Raw genomic sequence first — 24,103 nt, forward strand, 5'->3', positions numbered from 1 at the left:
ACTCAGGCATTCCATTGTAACGGGTGTTACAATTGAACAGTTAAAAAGACAAATTTGGAAAATGAAATAACAATTGATCAAAATCTCATCAACTGCAAAAGATAGCTCTTACTTTTGTGTGTACTATGGGCTATTATTTCCTGAAATAAAACTTTTCCCAGTATTTTAAACAGTAGAAAAAACACACTGTAAGGGGTGTTACATGAATGCAACCCACCTGCTGAGGTAGATTGTTAAAGTCAAACTCTGTGAGATGACAGCTAATAGAAACTTGCAAATTTTATTGCAGACCAAAGAAACTCAAGAAAAACTAAATATATAATTTAAAAAAAGGACAATCACTGTTTTACTTGTTATTTTACTATTCTGAACGTAACGAGCATTACAGGAATTGTAACTGGTGTTACACAGTTAACAGAAAACATTATAACTGAGCAAAATTGCCAAAATGCTTATCAGATTAAAGGAGATAATAGTATATAAGGACAAAGTAAAGTAAAATTGTTTGTTTAAACAAGTAAATTAAGCATTAGAGCTTATGAAAAAATTTAACGACTTCGTAAAAAAATGTTCAGATGGTGATGATGCTTGTTTAAAGGGGCCTAGCATCTAGTCATCGGCCCCTAATGGTACGAAATGAGACGAAATGTAATAACAATTTAAAAGTTCAAAATCATCCACTGACCAGAATTCAAAACGTGATGAAGAACGAATGGATGGATATGAATTTGAAACAATCAGTGGATCTGACCAGCAATGCCCCACCACATTACCAGGAACTAGTGTTAAACAATAGTATTACTGACCAAGGGACTGCTCCTAAAGCACAATACTGAATCGACGATGCTTGTAGTCTAAACGGGTCCAGAATCCAGGTCATCCAACCCTCATAATGGTACTTATCACTAGAAAAGTAGAACCATGGTATCTGCCATGTTGCGGTACTAATCAAAAGTAGCGTAGGCTCACAATATTCCACACCTTATGGTACTACTCACCAGTGATGTAATGCGCACATATAACACAGACCTATGGCGTTTCTTACATTGCGACGCCATTACAGGCAACGCAAACCTATGGTGTTCCTTACGTATGTGTACTAATCACAGGGACTCGTACTATCCCGTGGTGTTCCTCACATAATGGGTACTAATCACAGGCAAGGCAGACCCATGGTGTCACTCACCCATGGTGTCGCTCATATAGTGTTACTAATATCACAGGTACTGTAAATCCCACCCTGATTCACACTCTGTCGCTATTAATCACAAACCTATTGTGTACCTAACATAGTGGTACTACTTGCAAGTAAAGACGACCCACAGTATTCCCCGCATCGTGGTACTAATTACAAGTAGTCTCATGGTTCTAATTCGATCATCCCTTAGTCGCCTCTTACGACAGGCAGGGGATACCGTGGGTGTATTCTTCGTCTGCGTCCCCCACCCGCTGGGGCATGTGTGTTTGGTCTGCGAGAGCTATTTTATTTTGCTCAAGTCCACCGGCAAGCCGGTTAGGACCCCCGCCACCTGGGACGCGCCATGTCGGAGTATAACTCTCCCCCCCCCCTGCTACGCCAGCGTAGTAGGTTCGTGAAAAATTTTCAGAAACTCCTTGTATTTTAATAGTTACTTATTATTAAATACACATTAGAATCATATTTATAATTAGAAAGAAACTTAAGACAAAATCTAACATTAATATTGTTACAAATTCTACATTTTTTCATTCTGAAACTGCAAAAATTGCACCTAAACTTTTATAATAATGATTTTTAAAATATGTTCATCACTATGTATGTTCATATAGTTAAACCTATCACTATATTTTGATAGTTTAAAAAAAATATTAAAAAAAGTGCCAAGGCTGCACTTTTCATGCAATCTATGAACTGCAGTGATGGCAGGTTCCTGATACCTCAGGTCTTATAAGATCATCGCTACCACAACTACCTTGAGACAGTAAGAAACGTTGCTGCAAAATTGGGGCTGTAAGAGGATGCCAATTTGAGGTCAAGAAGACCAGCCAATCAGGGGCCTAATATCTAGGTCATCAGCTCCTAATGGAATAAAATGAGACAAAATGTAATGCCAAGTCCAAAATCATCCAATGACCAGAATATAAAACGTGATGATGATGAATGCATGGATGAATATGATTTTAAGACAATCAGGTGATCCGACCCGCAATGCCTTACATTTCCAGAAACCATCTTAAAATAATACTATTGCTGACCAAGGGACTGCTTCTAAGGCACATTCTTGAAATTATGATGCTTGATGTCTAAAGGGGTCCAAAATCCAGGTCAACGGCCCCTCATAATGCTACTTATCGCTAGTAAAGTAGAACCATGGTATATGTCATTTTGCAGTACTAATCAAAAGTAGCGTAGACTTACGGTGTTCCACACATTATGGTACTGCTCACAAGTATCGTACGTCGCACAGGTACTGTAAACCCACAGTGAAGCCACTCTCTGCTGCTACTAATCACAAACCTGTTGTGTACCTACTATAGTGGTACTACTCGCAAGTAAAAGCGACCCACGGTGTTCCCCGTGTGATGATACTAATTACAAGTAGTTTCATGGTTCTAATACAATCATCCCTTGATTGCCCCTTTTAGTCGCCTCTTACGACAGACAGGCGATGCTGTGGATGTAATCTTCGTCTGCGTCCCCATACAGGGGGTCCGATGGTGTGCAGCTTACTGCCTAGTATTGAGCAGTGTGATTATAATTTGCGTGTCATTACCGGAACTGGTGTGTGGACGAGTGGTCACATGATACAAGAGGTGTGATTTTGTCTCCAGTCACTGGACGGTAGAGAGGGAGAGTATACAGAAGGACTAGGGAATGATAACTCAACCTACAATATCTCTGAGAGAATGCCTTTTGGAGGTGGTCCCATCATGGTTTGAGATGGTATCAGCTTGGAGCTGTGAATAGAATTTGCCATCATTGACAGAGGTGCTACGAATGCACATGAATACACTGAGATGGTTTTAAAGTATGAAATCCCCCTTTGCTCCATTTGCTAGCAAAAACTTCAGACTGATGCACAATGCCCACTCCCATGTAATTCATTGTGTCTGAATTCTTTTGTAACATCAGGATAAAAACCCTAAATTGGTTAGCATGGATCCCAGACCTCAATCCCATTGAGCACCTATGGGATACGCTTGAACAAAATGCCTGACTTTGAAATTTTGATACCATAAATGAAATGAGATCAGCACTATCAGAGGAGTGGATGCGCATTCCCCAGGAAACAAGAACTTGTGGGTAGCATGCCACTGCACATGGACTCAGACATCATTGCCAGGGCTGGAAACACGCATTAACTAGCATGGTTAACCCAATACACACTGATGACGAGGCATGCACACTTGCAAGCACATGGCCTACAACTCGGATGATGAGCTGGGCCCACGCACTGCCAATTCTCAGACATCATCTGCAGTCCACCCAGTTTGTAACAGATTGCTCTTGCGTTAAGATTTTCATATACTAGAAGGATGAGTGGAGAGTAGGTCAAAGTTTCCCAGTGTTTTAGACAGTGATTCCGACAATAGTGTAAGTGAAGATCTTCAGGAATTAGAAGACGACAATTTGTGTGAGGAAGTGTTGAGTGTAAATAGTGTAAATGAGTCAGGAAATGTATGTATCACTAGTGACTCAGAGAGTGATGATCAGCAAAATCTTCGCACCAGGCTACCATGACCAAAACGTGCCGAACAGGATGACTGGGTTTGGGTGAGTGGAGATAATAATCCTGTCATTCACCCCTTTACAGCACACAGTGGTGTTTCTGCTTTTTATTTCATAAATATGCGGCCACAGCTCCAGAGTCGTTTTAGACTATATGGACGCATTATATTCTGTAACTGCTACAGAAACAAATAATTATGCTCAGAAGCAACTTACAGATGAGAACAGGAAAAGGCGAAAAGATGACGAAAAATGGTTTAACACAACGGAGGACGAAATATATGTGTACAGTATCCTGATATCCCAGGTTTGGAAACCGCATATCCAGTTATACTGGACTAAAGACAGGTGTACTGAAACTCCTATCTTTTTAGCAGTGAAGAATTTCTCATTTTTCATTTCCTACACTCCAATGATTGCGTTTTAGGCGATGCTAGTGACAAACTGAGGAAAATTAGGCCTATAATTATGAACTTCATGGACACATTTTCTTCGCTGTTTGAACTGTTGGAAAACATTGCCTTAGACGAATTCCTCCTGAAATTTCATGGTAGGCTGCTGTACGTGCAATGTATTCGCAGTAAGAGAGCTAGATTTGGCATAAAGATATATAAAATTTGCAATGCAAATACAGGCTACTGCAACACCTATCGTATATATACCGGGAATGATATGATTGACCCTTCCTTATCTGCGAGCACTAATGTTGTTATTAGCATGTGTGAACATTTGTTCAACAAAGGTACCTTGACAACTGGTACATGTCTCCAGACCTTTGTAAAAGGGTTAATGAAAAACAAATACTGTAGGAACTGTAAGGGCCAACACAAGAAACATGCCACCTGATATTTCATCTAAAGTACTACAAAGAGGTGAATATCAAATGTGGTCTCCAACAACATTTTATGCCTCAAGTGGAAGGATAACAAAGATGTTCTTTTCCTTTCTTCAAAAAACACAACAGACAATATTTCATCAACGGGAAAACTCAAGAGAAAGCGTGGACAAGGGCCACGGGAAGAAGTAAAAAAAAAACTGGCCCTTGAGTACCAAGATGGGATTAAGGGAGTAGATTTACAAGACCAGGCCACTGCCCTTTTTCCCATCATGAGGCGAACAGTCAAGACATTTTTCTTTCCAATTCCTTTATAGTGTACTGTACTTTCTCACAGCTGGAGCACAGGAAACTACTGCACAGTCTTCCATGTGGCTATAGCGACAGTTACTTGCGACCATGCAGCTGCCTGATTACAGGGTCAGGGGGCGACCCTCACCTTGTGCAACCCCTCTTAGGCTACAAGCTAGAAACTGGGCTCATTTTCCCATGCACATCCCTACTACTGCAAAAAGGAACAATCCCTCTAAGCAATGTTTTGCGAGCTCAAAGCAGAAGGAAAAAAAGTGAAACAATGTGGCGGTGCAAGAAGTGAGAAATTCCACTATATCTCCCTGATTGCTTTGAAATCTATCACACAAAAACATCATTTTAGGTGAGTACATGTATTCATTCACCTACTGACAAAATTTCAGGTTAATATCTTGTATAGTTCTCTTTTTATAAACTATTTTCTGTTGTGCTGCATAAACAGCTCCTCCACTGGGATTTAAATCTGAGTCCATGTGACACACAGGGGTGTTTAAATGAGAGTCCATTGGGTTAAAGTGATTGGTGACAGCAAGACAACATTCAGTTGCAAGATTGTGAATTAAGATAAATCAGCATCCCTTTAATTCTATTCAGTGAAACAGTACAATTCGGTGGAGGGGAAGCAACTTTTAAAAAATTCATGAAATGTTACCCCAAAAAAAAAAAAAAAAAAAACTCTGATGATGAGAAATGTGGACTAGAAGTCACGTGCATGCGGGGTAAAGGGTGCCGAGGGTAAGCATGCGTTAATCTCAACTCTCAAGGCCTGCCAATAAACATCTGTTCCATCTGCCGTGATTCTTGTTACTAAGATGCTGCTGTGAAGTTTCAAAGTGGTAGTGCAATTGTGCTTTAGTTACACATTTACTGTAAGTACTCCATAATGAACAGTTTAATAATGAACACACGTCTCTTCCAAAGAGCTTGCAATGTTTATCACGACTAACATTTGTAGTTTAAAGTTTAAAAAATTTTAAGATTGTTCTGTATTGAATAGAGAAATATACAAAATTAAATAGAAGGAAGGATCCACCTTTCAATACTCCGTTGTTAAGTTGAACCATATAGAAGTTGCAACCTGTGACCGGTTTCAACACATATGAAGTGTCATCATCAGCCAATTAGCAAAGCAGTGCAAAAATTAAGTCATAAAGATCTAAAAACTAACTAAGAATGATCACAGGCAAAAAAGTTAACACTATTTCGTGCCGAAGCAATTCCAGTTGATGTTCATAACACAAAGATCACAGTCAAAAGAGTAAAAAGAACACCACTATTTCGTGCCGATAGGCACATCACAAGTTTAATTTCATAACGAGTTATTCTTCAAGTTTTCATATTAGAACTAGTCCTTTAACTCGTTATTGATCTCAAATACAACATCTTCATACTTGTAAATGCAACAGGGTTGTACTAGACCTACTTATGAACTTCAACTGGATTTGTTTCGGCACGAAATAATGGTGGTGGTTTTACTCTTTTGACTGTGATCTTTGTGTTATGAACATCAACTGGTATTGCTTTGGCATGAAATAGTGTTAATTTTTTGCCTGTGATCATTGTGTTAGTTGTTTTTAGATTTTTATGACTTAATTTTTGCACTGCTTTGCTAATTGTCTGATGATGACACTTCATATGTGTTGAAACCGGTCACAGGTTGTAACTTCTATATGGCTCAACTTAACAACGGAGTACTGAAAGGTGGATCCTTCCTTCTATTTAATTTTGTATAACATTTGTAGCTTAGCGTAGTATCCGTTACTCGTGCCGTACCTACAAGCTGCCGCGACTTCTCGTAAGACACAGATAGTAGTCAGTGTAATGAGGTCTCACTCTCTCTTTCTTAGTATTTAGCCTGTCGTATAGGTTTTTGCTATATCTCCTCCATTTCAGTCTGTTGCCGACCTCTTCCGTTTTTAAGCCATCATTCATGTTGGCCTGGATGTTACTGATCCACTGCTTTAATGATCTTCCACATGGTCGTATCCCACCCAGGTCTAATTGTAGAGCTGTTTTTACAATCGAGTAGACCTGCCTTCTCATTACATGACTGTACCAACAGAGACAAGCTTCCCTTACTTTTCCATAATTGGAATGTGTTGAATAATCAATTAAAAAACAAGGTTTTACATAAATATAACATTAAAAAATGTAAGTGAGCCACTTTTTTTGCCAGTTTGTGTATATAAGAACAGGGTCAATTAAAAAAAACACTCACACAGGAAGACAGAAACTCGTCACATTCATCCTTGATTCAATGTGCATTAAGAAAAAAGAGGTACCCGTATTTTCTCTAGAAGGCAGAATGTCAGTTTTGCAAGATGAAATACAATTATGTGCCAACATAACCTTTTTCCCTATCACATGAGAGAAAATATCAGAACAAGAATAACATGTACCTTCTTGACAAAGTCCGGATTGAGTGTGTTGCTGATCATCTCCGTCCGACTGATCTCCAGCCAGTCGGGAATCTCGTAAGTCTTCAGGTATGTCACGCACATTGGATCCGACTTTGAGAACACATCTGTATCCAAGAGATTCCTGCAATATAAGTACAGTATTTAAGGCTCATCAATCATAAAACTTGTGAATTCAACATTCATATGACAGAAAGAAATTACTTCTTGGAAGTAACTGTAAACCAACAGAAGTCTGACACAACATGGCTACAATGGAAATTTTATATTTCTGTGGTTGCTAATAACAACTGTCAAACATCTAGTAAGTCCAACCTGTTGCCACAGGTGGATCGTTGCTAATGATAGCTCTACTTCACTAAGCTTCTTCATAAATAAGATGAGCCTCTTTTTCTATTCTCTTTTTAAAGTTAATAATCCACAAAACCAAAGATTCTACCTTCCCTAATGCATGGCTTCATTATGAATAAGAACACAGCACTGATGCTTTAACAACGACAGAGTGGACAAATAGTAGATACAAACTGAGACACTCAATAACTCATTGTGCCGTACATGGATTTCATCACAAGGTTTGCCAAATCAAGAAGTATCATGTACTGGATTTACAATGTATATGTATGTGGTGTCATCGGCAGTGCGACAGATACCATGTTCTTAGATGCAAGAAATTGAAGTTTTCTCTGACTGAACTGAGCACAGACTAAACATGTGCACATGTATCTGTACATCTGTATAGTTCATTGTGTTACTAATCACTTTATGTATATGGCCATTGGCTGCAATAAAACTTTTAACACCTTTGCTTACTATATAAACATGTGCTCTGAACCTTCAATTTACCATTTAAATTCTGATGCAAATGAGGTTCATACATGGGTGTATTTAAATATTAATATCTCTGCAACTATTTGCTCAAATAATGTTAAAATGGGTCATAAATACTCAGAATTAAACAGAACCGCACTGCAGTTCCTGTCTAGAATTCTACCATCTTGTTAAGGCAACCTGGGTTCGACCCTTGGCACCGACAATAGTTTAGAAATACAAGGAATCTTGGAATGGCGTTAACCATGCGTTGTAAAGACAATCAGGGACTGCTACGAGTAGTAGCACCAAAAAAAGAACCAAAATGCAGTTGCTGTTATCCCGTCACCTTCAGGTCATGAGCCGGGCAGCAGCCGCCTTAATCTCCAAAGGCCAACGCAATACAAATAACTATTTCATTGAAATTTGCTACATTACAGCAAAAAAATATACTGTAGGAAATAAACTCGCCTAGTAACGCATATCTGTTTGTCTCATCACACATGCTTTTCCAAAAGTCACCACCAAGAAATTGATCTAGAATTTTTTTAGCCGTAAGTTCAATGTTTTGAAAAATAGGACTTACCCCAAGAAATGCCATAAATTGCACTTTTGTAGGAATATCTTGTAATGGACACATAGATTTCCACTTTCTGGTTTTTTGTTACTGTGCGCGGGGACATTTGTGGCTGCAATATTTACGTCTGCTTCATCACTCTTATCATTAACTTCCCTAAGCACAGATAAGGTGTCTACATCACTACATTCACTAGAAGAACTTTCAGATAAATCATAATCTTCATCACAATCACTATCTAGTAAAATATCCACAACCTCCCGCTCGTTATAACTTTGCGGGCGCTCATCTTTACTAACTGAACAATCATGACAAATACAGTGGTTATTCACTGAAAGATGATGTAAATACAGCGATAAGAGACTTCCTTGAAATATAAAGAAGCATTTTAATGCCATCTGTTGAATTAATAATAAATTACTTCACTGTTTTGTCGATAACACAGGGCACTGCATTGCCCCGTCGATTCAGCGACTACCTAAGTTGAGTCCATGATAGCGCACCCCATCGATTCGACGGTAAGGTAAGCCAAGGGGTTAATAATGTTTACATTAATAAAGTATATTTTTCTTACATCAGGAGCATTTCAAAAAAATGAATTATGTCTTCTGTCAGACACTTTTATTTCATACTTATGCTTAGTGTTAAATAATCTCAACAATCCTTCAACTCGAATGTGCAGTTTTTTTTCACAGGCCTTATTCCAGTTTCCTGACATGGGGTCAGGGATGAGGCAAGATGAGCTGGATCGTGGACTACAACAAAACGAGAGAAGAGTAGAATACAGGCAGTGGAGATGAAATTACTAAGAGGTATCGAGGGCAGGACCAGAAAGGATAGAATTAGAAATGAAGAGAGAAGGAAAAGGACAGGAATCTTGAAACTTCAAGACAGGATAGAAACAACAAAGCTAATGTGGTATCAGCATATGACGAGAATGGGAGAAAAGAGAGTGCCAAAAAAAAGCTTTTTCAGAGAAGTTAACAGGAAAGAGACCACAAGGAAGACCCCGAAACAGGTGGACAGATTCAGTGTGGGAGTGCATAGAGAAGAGGGGAGGAAAACCAAAAGATGTACTTAAAAAAGGAGAAAAGTGGTGGAGAGAGAGGCAGCGATGGAGGTCCTTGATTCACAACCCGACCCGGGAAGCTGGAAACAGCAAATGATGATGATGATGATGATGATGATGATGATGATGATGATGAGGTGAGATGAAATTATATAGCATGCCTTTACAGCCAGATGTCCTTTCTGACACCAACCTCAGTTGAGGAGCTAAGGAAGATGAAATGAATGATGGTGAATGAAACTCTAAGGAGCTGGAAGGAACTGGCTGTGGCTTATTAACAGGAAATGTCCCAGCATTTGCCTGTAAGTGAAAACTGGAAACCACAGGAAACAGTTCTCAGGACAGCTGATGGTGAAGCTAGAACCCACTCTCCCCAATGTAAAACTTTGCTCCACAGCCATAATGCGCTTACACACATGGCCACTCTGCTTGGTTTTCACAGGCCATGTGTTTAATACAATAATACGTGACTAGCCAGTCACAATTTTCAACTACCAAGATGACCCCTCAGTGAGTGTTGATGCCTGCTGTCCAGATGAAGCTGGAATGCAGGAACGAGCTCAACGGTGACCGAGAATAAACAGGAGTAGAAGAACTGGGACTGGTAAGGAGAAAGCCAATCCATTGAAGATGTCAGTGTATGGAGATTGCCCTTGTCCTTTTTGTGTCCACTATATTTCAATTTTATTACAATATCTATGTTAATTAGTCTGTTGGCAGCACAAGTGAGAAGTGCACAATGTAGTTTTATCTTTTGCTCTGTGATGAATGATTTTCTTTTTTTTTTAATTCAATATGTGGCACAGTTTATGCACAGCCATAATCCACCTTGTAAAGGCTGTCTAAGCATGAAATTACCTGCATGATATAGTTAGTTCCACTTCTGACGATGGCTGTGAGGCAGAACCTGGTACAAATCGGGCCATTCTAATCTATGTAACACCACTGGCTACAAAACCTGAAACATGACAAGCAGATACAATACTTAATTAACGATACAACCATTTTCTACATTACAAACATGGTGGGAGGGGGGGATGTGGTGGTAGTGGTGGCTGTTCACTGTTTTAAGGGAAAGTACATTAAGAAGCCATCCCTATTAAACTATAATCAAAAAGAAAAAAAGGAACAGATCCAACCCTTTGGCAAATGGAGGTACCAACAACAGACAGGGAAGGGCCATCAAAGTGTGAAGATGAAAGCCTCATTAGGCCCCATAAAGTTAATATTGTCAAGGTCAAAAGAAAAAAAGTGTTCACTAGGGTAGGTCGGATAGCAAGTTGAAAGTAAGAACGCTGGTACAAGTAAGTGGAGCCAATACCAGACTCAGCTAGTGGACTCACAACACCAATACACACACCTATTCTCAGAGCTCGTGGGGTTAATTTTCTATGTGCCTCTTATGGCATGCAGGTGATACTGTGGAAGTATTCTATATTCCCGTCCATAAAGAAAACAAAAGGATCACAATAAAAGAGAAATTGTAGAGTATTTGTACAATTTTAGAAGAGAAGAAATCGCTTACAGCTACCATGTGGAGACATTTTAATTTGATGCCATCTGGCTGTCTGCTTGTCAATTTCAACGTTCCGTTTTACTCTAGGCTTAGAGTAAACCAGATTCTTTCTGGCATCTATGACTGAGTTTTAATGAATTTTGTCAAGTAAACACCAAATGTGTTGCTAGAGATCTTTTACATGCCAACATCATACGGCAGGGAGAGTTGAATGGGGTTTTTTCTGCCCTTCAAAAATACAATTATCTCTGCTGGGTTTGAATCTGCTACCTTGGGATCCAGATGCTGACACTACCATTGATTTACATAGTTCTGTGTCAATTAGTGGGCCTGTCCTGAACATGTATCTTACTTTTTCCTAGGAGTTATGAGCTGTAAATTAATAAGTGAAATAATTTAAGAATGAAAAGTGTATCAAAAATTACACAGCACTCTGATAGACTATGAAGATTTATTGTTCTACGGCATTGTTCCCCAACCTTCTTGTCTGAGGTACCACCTCACCTGTTTCAATATCGTTAAGCCAATATTAAAGACAATAAGAAAAAACAAATTTTAATCTTTTTTGCTAGTTGTTTTACGTCGCACCGACACAGATAGGTCTTACGGCGACGATGGGACAGGAAAGGGCTAGGAGTGGGAACGAAGCGGCCGTGGCCTTAATTAAGGTACAGCCCCAGTATTTGCCTGGTGTGAAAATGGGAAACCACGGAAAACCATTTTCAGGGCTGCCGACAGTGGGGAAACAAATTTTCAAGACTGAACTGTATTCTGAAAAGTAAAACAATCTTTGTTAATGGCTGGGTAAGTAATACATCCAGAGTGGTCCACCAGCCTGTTAAGATTATTATTATTATTATTATTATTATTATTATTATTATTACTACTTATATATTAGTTTTATGTAACGAATGAGCCAATCATAGCTGGGAATAACTCTTAACACTAAGGCAGGAAGCGCGCTTTAAGCCTACAATCCGAGCAAGTTGGCTGTGCAGTTAGAGTTGCATAGCTGTGAACTTGCATTCATTAGGGAGATGGTGGGTTCGAAGCCCATACATGGATACCACCACAAGTCCTGAAGTGTTTTTTTTTTTTTTTTTTTTTTTTTGTGTGGTTTCCCATTTTTACACCAGGCAAATACTGGTGCTGTACCTTAATTAAGAAAACAGATGCTACCTTCCTTATCCTATCCATTTCCCCTTCTTGCATCACCGAAAACCTTCAATGTTGCAATTTACAAACTTCATTATATAGGTCCATACTGAAGGAGTTTGATTAAGAACTAATATTTGGTTTGATGATCCACCCAATCAATACACTTCACTTTACAAGTGAAAACACACTCAATCCTAAAACATTTCATGCATTACTTGGTACACGTTTCATCTCTTATTTAAGACTTCTTCAGCCATAGCACCTCAAAAATTATTTTTATCCAATTAAAATAAAGAATTATTACTGTCCAATAATTTAAAATTGATGAACCCATGTCCTTTCTAGAATGTTTAAAAAACATACAAAAATCAATACACTCTGTTTTTCTATTATACTGTCCACCACTTTCTTAGAAAAAATCTTTTCCATGTAAAAATTTTACTCATATTCTTCTAATTAATGTTGCTCAACATCTGACATAGCTTCAGTGTACTGAATGAGGTAAAAATTAAGCTTTGGCCTCGGAAATGGGAGAACATGACCTTATCATTTCTTAATTCGTCAACCGGAGAATACTGAAGCTTTCAAAAGTTAGTTAGGCCAGACAAGAAAGATTTAACTGAGGACAATGGCACAAATAAGTGGAAGCAATGCCAAACTCCGCTAGAAGTCCACAGTAGCCAACCCACACTCCAAAGATGAGAGTCCGTAGAGATTCCCTGTTCAGTTGCCTCTTCTGACAGGTGGGGGATATGATGCACATAGTGATGGGCAACGATCGTTGCAGATCTCGAGACTCTCGCGAGAATCTCGAGACCGATCCTCCTGTAGTGCAAGCTGTGCGACGTACAAGTAACTACGACTGTAAACTTGATAGCATATCATTGGCAGTTATTGCGTGAAATAACGTTCTCATATGAAAACGTGTAAGCCAATACATTTTGTCAAAAGCCTGGAAAAGTACTGCATGTTCAACTATGAACCCCTTGATACCATTAACGAAAGTGAAAACGGAATGTCAGTATCTTAAACTGTTCACGACTTATTTGGGGTGGGCATCTTAGCTGAATAACAATGCATAATCGTGTAATCCAAAATGCCCGACTTTGCTCCAATTCTTTCAGCAGGGGTGATGGGCAACGCTCTCGAGACCAATTCTCGTGTGCTGCGAGCTGTGCGACGTTCCAGGAACTACGAGTGTAAGCTTGATCGTTATCACCAGCAGTTCTCATATGGAAACGTGTGTGACAATAAATTTTGTCAAAATCCTAGATAAGCACTGCATGTTGAACTATGAGCTCCTTAACACCACTAACGGAAGTGACGACACAATGCCAGTAACTTCAACTGTTCACGAGTTATTTCAGGTGGACTTCTTAGCTGAATAACCCCTATAATTTGTTAATAACTGTTATTAGGATGTAAATCTATCTCGATGCCTCACAATCGTTGTCAGCAGGGTAGATTCTTGCGATTCAGACCAGGCCGGAGTTGTTCTGTGACGATTCCTCTTCATTGATATTATGCGTTTTTAAGTGCCAGATCATCCCAGAAGTATTTCTGCCGATGTATTTTACTTCTTTTGAATAAGCAACACAGCGGGCTGTGCTATGTGACATCTCTTCAAAATAACCGACATCCATGCTTACGTTGCGTTTCGGACATCGTCTTCACGTTGTCGCGTAAAACTAGAGACAATTTCACATTGCACCGTCATATATCGAAGTATCTAATTATGACGCGAACAATCTAGAACATTGTAGGGAATTATTTCCTTCGCCACCAAAATATCGGTAAACACAAGCAGTGGTCATATGTTATTGAATGTGGGGTCTGATAACGATGTAGGCTACATCTACCTGTCGAAAGAACTGGAGCAAACTGAAGCATTTTAGATTACAAATTCCACTCAGGCATAATGGTGGTTGCATATGCAGAAAGGTGCATCTTGCATCGTCTTGGGTTCGAATAATGCATGCCTCTAGTATCCAGGTACGTGTACCTACAGTAGCCGTCAGTTTCTGTATGTAAATCACTCATTCGTGTACCTACCAGTGAATACAGTGCCAGAATGCATATCCTTTATAATTACGTTATACTGCATCAAAATAACCTCGGTAGAACTGAATGCCCTAGACGCTTGTTGACACGTACTTATGAAATGGAGAAGGCCCGTGGCTGGCTATTCGCATATTCGGCACAAACAACATTCAGCTCCGACTACCTGTAATCCTACGACATGCTGCTCGCCGCACAATGCGGGGACAACGCTCTCGAGATCTCTCGAAAAATAGTACCTGCGCTAGTCTCGAGAAGTCCCGAGAATTCTTGAGACCTCATCTCAGACTGCCCATCACTAGATGCACATATTCTACTTCCCTGCAAGCAGTGGATGAAGAATGAATGAATGAATGAATGAATGAATGAATGAAAGAATGAATATATACTCTCCTCTCCCAATCACAGATTACTGTAATCATTATCCATAACATGCAGCGAATCATTTCTTCGTAATACAGTAAAACCTCGTTTATCCGGACTGACTTGGACCAAAGGATCATCTGGGTTATATGGGTAATAAGGAAAACGGAATCCTTAAATAAGCAGACCTACATTTATAACAATAAACAAGATATGTTCTGTAACAAAATTATATTCATAGCATTGTTTACAAGACGTTAAATAATATAAAAATCTTAAATCACATAAAAGCACATCATTTCTTCACAAAGAATTGGTCCGCTGTTTTCCATTTCAAACACGTGTCGCATTTGAATAAAGCACGGTCACACGGTCATGCAAATGCTTTATCATTAATAGTTCAGCTGGAGTAAGCCAAGTATGCCACGATGTTTGGCAGCTGGTGCACAGCACCTGCATGTGTCGTAAGCTGTTGCGGTGTGATTGGTCCCTCGTTGTCTACATCATCTTCTTTCTCACTGTCTGCTATAGATGTACATTACATGTTTTTAAACTTCACAGACTGCCATCGTTCAATGTATTTCACCACAAATTCTCGCTGTTGATCTGTACATATTGTTACAATTTAAGTCTAATGTTATCATATTACTTTTTATTACGACATTGTAATTCTTTTAACAATTTTGATCATTAAGCTCAGGGCCCTGACCTAATCTTTGTACATTAACGGCTAATGATGTTCGCTATGCCGAACGAAACATGTTCCATTATTTAAGACACCTCATGATTATTTTATAATTCAATGAGTGTATTGTATTGAGTAGGTGGTTGATAATAAACGGATTTTATAATTTTAATAGATGTGCATGCCGTTACAATTTCTTCTTCCGTCGTAGTGCCGTAGCCACTGTCATATGTCAGCGCTCTGTGACACACTAGTAAATCTAACTCAACAAAGAGTACAATGTTACCACAATTTATTGTACAATCTATTTCCTGTGTACTCCCTAGGACCTTTTTATTGGGTGCACCGCCCTGCTAGTTTTACAGACTACCCAGCTGACATAACCTAGATATATGCTAGTTATATAATATTAATATATACTTGAGTCATTGGGTGTTCCAAATTAAAACGTAAACCCCACTGTTGGCAGCCCTGAAGATGGCTTTCCGTGGTTTCCCATTTTCATACCAGACAAATGCTGGGGCTGTACCTTAATTAAGGCCATGGCCGCTTCCTTCCCACTCCTAGCCCTTCCCTGTCCCACCATCGCCATAAGACCTATCTGTGTCGGTGCGACGTAAAGCATCTAGCAAAAAAAAAAAAAAAACTGTTTATTTAATAAATCTTCATTATTGTCAGCAAAATTGCATTAATTACATCTATGTTTGGCTTGACTTTCAAATAGCGGCCTGCGCAAAAGGTGTATAGGGCCCCATACACGCGCAAACTTCTGGAATACTTACCTGCACAGACTTGCCTCCGGGAAGTAAGTCGGAAGTATCCAGTTGCCCACATACACTCAGACTAAATGATTATTTACTGAGGAAGTTGAATACGACGTGCTCAGCTGTTTTCTGTTTAAGATTATGCGCTTCGGATGGTTGAAAAATATATACCGATTGACATTAATTAGATAGTCAGTATAGAAGACGAGTTGTTATTTGGACATAATGTAGCGTTCTGCACAAAGAAGACGCGCAAAAAAAATTTCAGTTTTCATATTTGTAGGTTACCAAGTTTACATTTATTGCCGCAACTCTGAGATAGCGCTTTCGTCGCAAAGTCTCCGGCTGAATTCAAGCAGCGCTAGAATGTCAGAGACTTGCCTGCAGACTTATTGGCCATACACACAGAGACATGTCTGAAGAGACTGGTTTGCGCAGACTTACCTCCGACTAAGTCTGCGCGGGTATGGGGCCCTTATGAATTCGCATGGAATCGCATACAAGCACTAGATGCCGCATTACGTCACAAATCCGTATGGCACTCTACAGTAACCGAGTGATAAGCCCTGGAGTTGCATGATTATGAACAAACAGTATAACACTAGAAGTTCAAAATACTCTTATGACTTGTTTGTGATAACAAAAATAGTTCAATTTTGCAGTCAATGTTTACCTGTCTGATATTATTGTTAATACCCTGAGGGGGATAAATTGAGACTTTATATCATATTCATTTTTTTACGTAGTATTCCCCGCATGGCTACTCATTCCTGCCACCAGGCTGATGAAAATTTCTGGGGAGATCGCTGTATTTCCCTGTACACTGAATCAGACTACAAAGCAAATATTTAGCATACTATAGTTATTTTCTTGCTATCATAGTTAAAATTTATTATTTAATGTCTATAAATTTGATCCAGATTATCCGGATCAACAAGATTTTATTGTACAAAACATTAATGATATTTCATGCATCAATGCTAATGGAGGGTATTCTGGACACTTCATGTACGGAAGAGTTTCGTGTGGCATGCTGGAATATTCTGTTGCTGTGTTTTCCATTATTAAGAGTTATAAAATACGAGTTCTAACATGTAAATAAAGCCTTTCGAGACCCATCTCCATGTAATGCATTTTCTTCTTCTTCTACATCTGAGAAATGTGTCCTGAAAGTTTGGCTGTACATTACTGTTACACCTTGTATTCTATATTCGTATAGCTTTATTCTTTAACCAAGAAATTATTCCTACCTTCCTCATTTTCCTTTCATTTAAAATTTCAGTCCCTAATGTCATATTTTTACTTACTCTATAGAACTCTGCTAGTGGGTGTTTCCTTGATGTTACATTTCCTTACTGTTTGTTTTTCTATGTCTTGCTCTTTGAACCAACTTCATACACAACCTCCTGACATCTGTTGATAAATCTCTGTCCCAATATTACCTCAGTGTCAAGCCATCCATTACACTTTTGATGTTTCATTTGGTGCTGCAATGATATTCTTAGAATTTCACCTCATGTCCCCATTTTTAATCTCAACCAATAATTCCTATTTCTTGATTGATTGATCGATCGATCAATCAATCAATCAATCAATCAATCAATCAATCAATCAATCAAATCAATGAATCAATCCCCTTGATAAATTATTCCAGTCCTAATTCCTCTTCCTATAAACTAGTATTTGCCCTAATTTGTTCTTTTGAATACCAATTTTTATGATATTTCCTACTTATTTAAATACTCCACACAAGCTTACTGGTGAAATAATGTCTTTTTTTATTTTTTTTTAATACAAGCTGCTTTATATTGCACCGAGACAGATAAGTCTTATGGGACAGGAAAGGGCGAGGAGTGGGAAGGAAGCGGTGGTGGCCTTAACGTATAGCCCCAGCATTTACCTGGTGTAAAAATGGGAAACCACGGAAAACCATCTTTAGGACTGCCGACAGTGGGGTTGGAACCCTATATCCCAGATGCAAGCTCATAGCCGAGCACCCCTAACACATGGCCAACTTGCCTGGTGTCTACTTTTCCCTTTTCCAGATTCTCTCCAGATGGAGTACTACACCAAAGCCCTCAACCTTGTTCAATATTTCCAAAACTCCTTTTCTATAACTATATTGCTATCGATTCCTCTAGTTACAATACAGTTCATTACAGAGCTCCTCCATCTCATTCTAGCCTGTTCCCGAGGCCTCTTCGCAGTTACTGTATCCATGAATGTTCTCTTTGGAATTTTCTCCCCTGACATTCTCATCATGTGTCCAAACCATTTCAGCTTTGTTATGTCAGTCTCTCCTTGAAGTTTACAAACTTTGAATTCTATCTCATCTTGTCTTTCTCTGTATGCTCCTCAAAAACATCATCAGCTGCTTGGATCTTACCTTGGTCAATACAGGTCTAAAATAGGAAGGATATAACCTTCTTGCATTTCATTGGCACATCCTTGTTCAATACAATGTCTCACACACTGGAAGAAACTTGCAGATTGCTCTATTCTTAAATTAATTTCTCCATCCAAATTTCCATCGTATAAAATTATGTTGGCCTAATATTAAAAATATTTCACTATCATACTTCAAGGATTTTATCTCCTATTCTTATCCTGGTGATGTCCAGCTCCATGGCGAAATGGTTAGCGTGCTGGCCTTTGGTCACAGGGGTCCCAGGTTCGATTCCTGGTAGGGTCGGGAAATTTAACCACGATTGGTTAATTCCGCTGGCACGAGAGTTCGGTGTATGTGTCGTCTTCATCATCATTTCATCCTTATCATGACGCGCAGGTCACCTACACGCGTCAATTCAAAAGACCTGCACCTGGTGAGCCAAATTTGTCCTCAGACACTCCCGGCACTAAAAGCCATACGCCATTTCATTTTTCATCCTGGTGATTTTGTTACCTCTCGTCATGATCAAAGTCTTGCTTTTCACAGCACTAATCATCATTCCAAAATTTCTTATCTTCTCATTTCATAAATCAGCCTACTCCTCATTATCTCCCTGAAGTGCAATGCGGTCAGCAAATAGCATAAATTTTTTTTTTACTCTCTCTGTGCCGTAATCTTCTCTTTGATATTATGTAGAATTCTATCCATGATGATAAATAAGAAAAAGGGGGACAATACACTTCCCTGTCATAAGCCTGTCTCAACTCTGAACCATTCCGTTTAACCTAGTTTGGTTTTGACACAGCTTTCACATTTTGGATATAATGCTATTACTATTTGCATTGTTTCATTCCCATTCTGTGCCTTGGTTAATGTTTTCTATACCAAATGGCTTGGGACACGTCATTACCATGTCCTTTCCATATTCCCTACACTTTTCCATCATTCAATGGAATTCAAATATTGGGTCAAATGTGCACCTGCCCCTTCTGAATCCATAAATCACTAGCATTCTGCAAGTTTTTCCTCTACTCTGTCTCTTATTCATTTATCCCAGATTTTTTTTTTCTTTTTTCTCCAGAATCTTAGCTGTATGAGGAATCAGTGTTAACTCCTTGTAGTTTTCACACTGCTTCCCATCTTTTTTCTTGAAGATTGGTATAATGACCACTTTTGTCCATTCCTTGATCCTTGGACTTCTCCCTTTTGTACAGGGGTAATTTGTATTTTTGAAGTGCCAGTGTCTTTCCCATCTCTGCAACATATCCTCTTGATGTGTCATCACTTCCTCCTGTTCATTTTTAATACTGTTAGCATTTTCACTTGGGTTTTTCTAGTCTTTTACCCACTGGAATAAGATTATTGTGTTTCCTGTTGCATCTTTTTGCAGAGAATCAGTGAATTTTTGCCAGCATTTATTTTTCTCATCTTGAGGCACTTGGAGCTCTGCTGTTCTGCTTCTCAGCCATTATTTCCTTGCTAGTTGCTTTCACTGGACTGCAATGACCATGTCATTCCACCATGGCATTTCTTTATCTTTCTTCTACCAGGTGAGTTGGCCATGCTGTTAGGGTCGTGCAGCTGTGAACTTGCATCCTGGAGATAGTGGGTTCGAACCCCACTGTTGGCAGCCCTGATAATGGTTTTCCATGGTTTCCCATTTTCACACCAGGCAAATGCTGGGGCTGTATCTTAATTAAGGCCACGGCCGCTTCCTTCCCACTCCTAGCCCTTTCCTCTTCCATCGTCGCCATAAGACCTATCTGTGTCTGTGCGACGCAAAAATAAAAGAGATCTTTCTTCTTCGACGATGACTGTTTTAATGTATGCCCATTTTTCTTGCACCCTTGAGTTGTCTTCCTTAGGTAATCTTGTTCTAACATGTGCCTGAAACACTTATCTCCTTTTGTAAGCTTTCTCTGCCTTATCTTAGTCATCTTTTGCGCATTTCCCATCTTTAAATTTGCTACCAGACTCTGATCTTCTTGAAAAAACTCATTTGCAAGGTCTATTACATCCTTACCACAACCCCTTAATACTCTTGTAACCATATGAAGAGATCTGTAATCTTTATTTACAATTCAGTTTATGTGACTAACCCAATGAAGATCTTTCCTTATCTTAACACCCAGATAGTAATTCAAACATTAGAGTTGCTCGCAATCCTGTACCTTATTTATTACTTTATGCAGTATAACATCATCTGCAAAAAGCCGTATCTATCATTTCAGTTCTTTACTTACATATATAAGAAAACACAGCGGTCACCCTGTCAAAGACCCTTGGATAAGGTAATAGCAACACACTCCATTAGACCTCCAGAATCTAAATTATCTGTTATATCTTGTTGGAATCCTACAAGTTGAGCATCAATGGAATAACCTTTCTAAAACCTGAACTGCCTTCCATCAAACCAGTTAGTGATTATGCAAACATGTCTAATAAAATCAGAAAGAATGCTTCCCAAATCTTGCAAGGAACTCATGTAAAGCTGACTGGCCTGTAATTATCCACTTTAGGTCCATCACCCTTTCCTTTGTACAATAGCAAACAGTAATCAAATAAATACTTCAGGTACGGTAAATACCCCGACCCATATCCTTTTTTAGAAACCCAGCAATATTATCAATTCTAGCTGCTTTTCTACTTTTGTATCTTTTTGTAAATATCTTTGTTATCATATGAAAATTTCAGAAATTCCCTAGTATTAATTACCACGTCTATCTGGAGATTATCCTTATATGCAACTATCTTTACCTACTGCTGACTAAATTCTTCTGCCTTCTGTAGATCATTGCATGTACTCATCGCATATCTGTTGGTATATTCCTTTTTCTTACTTCAATGACTACAGTAGACGCACAACTTATTATTATGATTACTGTTACATTATCCCTCATGAAATAAGTATTAGGGGTAGGGATAACATCACCATCGCGGCCTGGTTTATGAGATGATGAGAGAGATCATCTTCAGTGAGGATATTAGAACGCACATGCTTCAGCCTAACATGCATGCATACTCTTCAAATACTATGCAAAAAGAAACACACTCTCTGGGGTGAATTTTATTTAACAGGCACTATAATGACAAATGAATGACAGCAATCAAAATATGAACTAAGAAATTTAACAGCGCATTTCACAAAACATGGGTTTCACCATTATGATAATTAATGAATTTCATGTGGTTATTTCTAGCCGACCCGTGGTATAGGGGCAGCGTGCCTGCCTCTTACCCGGAGGCCCCAGCTTCGATTCCCGGCCAGGTCAGTGATTTTTACCTGGACCTGAGGGCTGGTTCGAGGTCCACTCAGCCTACGTGATTAGAACTGAGGAGCTATCTGACGGTGAGATAGCGGTCCCGGTCTAGAAAGCCAAGAATAACGGCCGAGAGGATTCGTCGTGCTGACCACACGACACCTCGTAATCTGCAGACCTTCGGGCTGAGCAGCGGTCACTTGGTAGGCCAAGGCCCTTCAAGGGCTGTAGTGCCATGGGGTTTGGTTTGGTTTTATTTCTAGCCGAGTGCAGCCCTTATAAGGCAGACACCCAGGGTGGGCAGTATCTGCCATGTGTAGGTAACTGCGTGTTATGGTGGTGGAGGATAGTGTTATGTATGGTGTGTGAGCTGCAGGGATGTTGGGGACAGCACAAACACCCAGCCTCCGGGCCATTGGAATTAACCAATGAAGGTTAAAATCCCCGATCCCCCCGGGAATCGAACCCGGGACCCTCTGAACCGAAGACCAGTACGCTGACCATTCAGCCAGCGAGTCGGACATGATGATAATAATAATAATTATAATAATAATAATACTACAGGATTTTGCACAATGTACATTGAGTTATAAGTAGAGATAGGAATTATAGGCACGAATAGGTAAGAATGCAAATGTATTTGAACAAGGCGCAAGTGTATGTTACCCGCATGACGGTTTTGCGGTGAGATTTGCATAAATATTATCGATCTGAACTATTAGAACCCCTAAAATTTATGCAACTCCCCGACATATCTGTAGAGCGGCTAGATTTCACTTGCACCTTGTTCAAATATGTTTGCATTCTAACCTATTCGTGCCTATAATTCCTATCTCTAATCATAAGGTATGCGTTTTTCACTTTCCACAACCCACGTGAAGACTGCAAGTGCACACTATGTGATAAACCCTGTGACCAATACCACATTGGAAACTGTAAAAAAAAATAGGACAATATCACTAACTAAATTCTGCTCAGAATTAGTCATATTAAAAATTAAAAGGAAATAACTTGCATAATGCCAAATAAAACTGTAAACCCTCCTGGCCATTTAGCTGCATTTAATATTATCATCCCTCTGTGGAGCACTCGCTTGGGAACATTACAGAATGGACAGGAATCCCCAGGGCTGGAAGACTTTTCCATCTGGCAAGAGGCCGCATGGCATTTGCCAGTGACTGCAAACATCAGGGGAATCTTGGAACTTAGAAGATGATCAAACGGTGTAGGAAAATAAAGATGTTTTTCGATCTCGCAAAACTAATATTGAGCTGTTTGTTCTTGTTGTTGTTTAAAGGGGCTAACATCTAGGTTATCGACCCAAACTAATACCGACATCCTGCCGACATCTATATGTAGTGCTGACCCCAAACTTTAGTGATGGAATCCTGCTAGCAGATTAGCAAAGCATATAAGGCTGCTTGTGAATCCACAACTCAGTTACAGTACATGAATAATACGATCATTCAAAGAACTATTACAAGTTTCCATGTTATAGTTAATTCCCTCGTGTAAGGACGTAAATAATCAATATTCGTTTCAGTAACAAAAAATGACGTTTCATGGGTTTCAAAAGTGAGTGTTGATCCAAAAGTCTAATAAAAACTGACCTTATCTCGATGAACTGAAACAGTACAGCCAGTAGTTTCTTAAAATGTCATCATACATCACGAAGAACGTGCATTTAAAAGATAATATGCCATGAAGTGTAATCATTGATATAATAATAGATATTATGAACAGACGGCGAGCCACTAAAGACAATCTAAGACTTCATTAAAATCTTCAACGAAGTTCAATAAACAAATAGAAAAATCGCATTTCCCGGCAAACGAGCATAGCCTAGTTGCAGTAGTGTCGCAATATACTGTTCGAAGATGCCAAGACTACTTCGAATTCGAAATACTAATATTTAAAGTACGTAACCATCACGTCATCATTATGTCCTTGCTTGCGTCAGAGACAACACATACAACCATGACAACCATGACAACCAGAAGTACTCACAATAACAAAACATTTAGATACGGGTGTATGAGGACTACGCCTACTAACTACAAAATGTTGACATTGAATTAAACCAAATCTGCCAACTGTTGATCTTGTGTTCAACCAACAACTCTGATAATAGGACTTCGAGAAGGGACAGGAATAACCAACTATACAGTGTATTTGAAATATCGC

General features: G+C 39.2%; 1 protein-coding gene across 1 annotated transcript in view; it reads right to left on the reverse strand.

Annotated features, from left to right (window-relative positions):
• The window catches only part of LOC136881913 (copine-8), a 57,626-nt gene extending 33,885 nt beyond the window's left edge, over window positions 1–23,741 (reverse strand). Inside the window, exons 1-3 of the mRNA XM_067154358.2 lie at window positions 23,530–23,741; window positions 10,585–10,684; window positions 7,256–7,397 (exon numbers count right to left, since the gene is read on the reverse strand). Of these exons, the coding sequence (XP_067010459.1) occupies window positions 7,256–7,397; window positions 10,585–10,652 (210 nt within the window). The 5' untranslated portion in view covers window positions 10,653–10,684; window positions 23,530–23,741. The remainder of the gene's footprint in view (window positions 1–7,255; window positions 7,398–10,584; window positions 10,685–23,529) is intronic.
• Window positions 23,742–24,103: the final 362 nt, after the last annotated feature.

The sequence above is a fragment of the Anabrus simplex genome, chromosome 10 (assembly GCF_040414725.1).
Source record: "Anabrus simplex isolate iqAnaSimp1 chromosome 10, ASM4041472v1, whole genome shotgun sequence".
Classification (NCBI taxonomy): domain Eukaryota; kingdom Metazoa; phylum Arthropoda; class Insecta; order Orthoptera; family Tettigoniidae; genus Anabrus; species Anabrus simplex.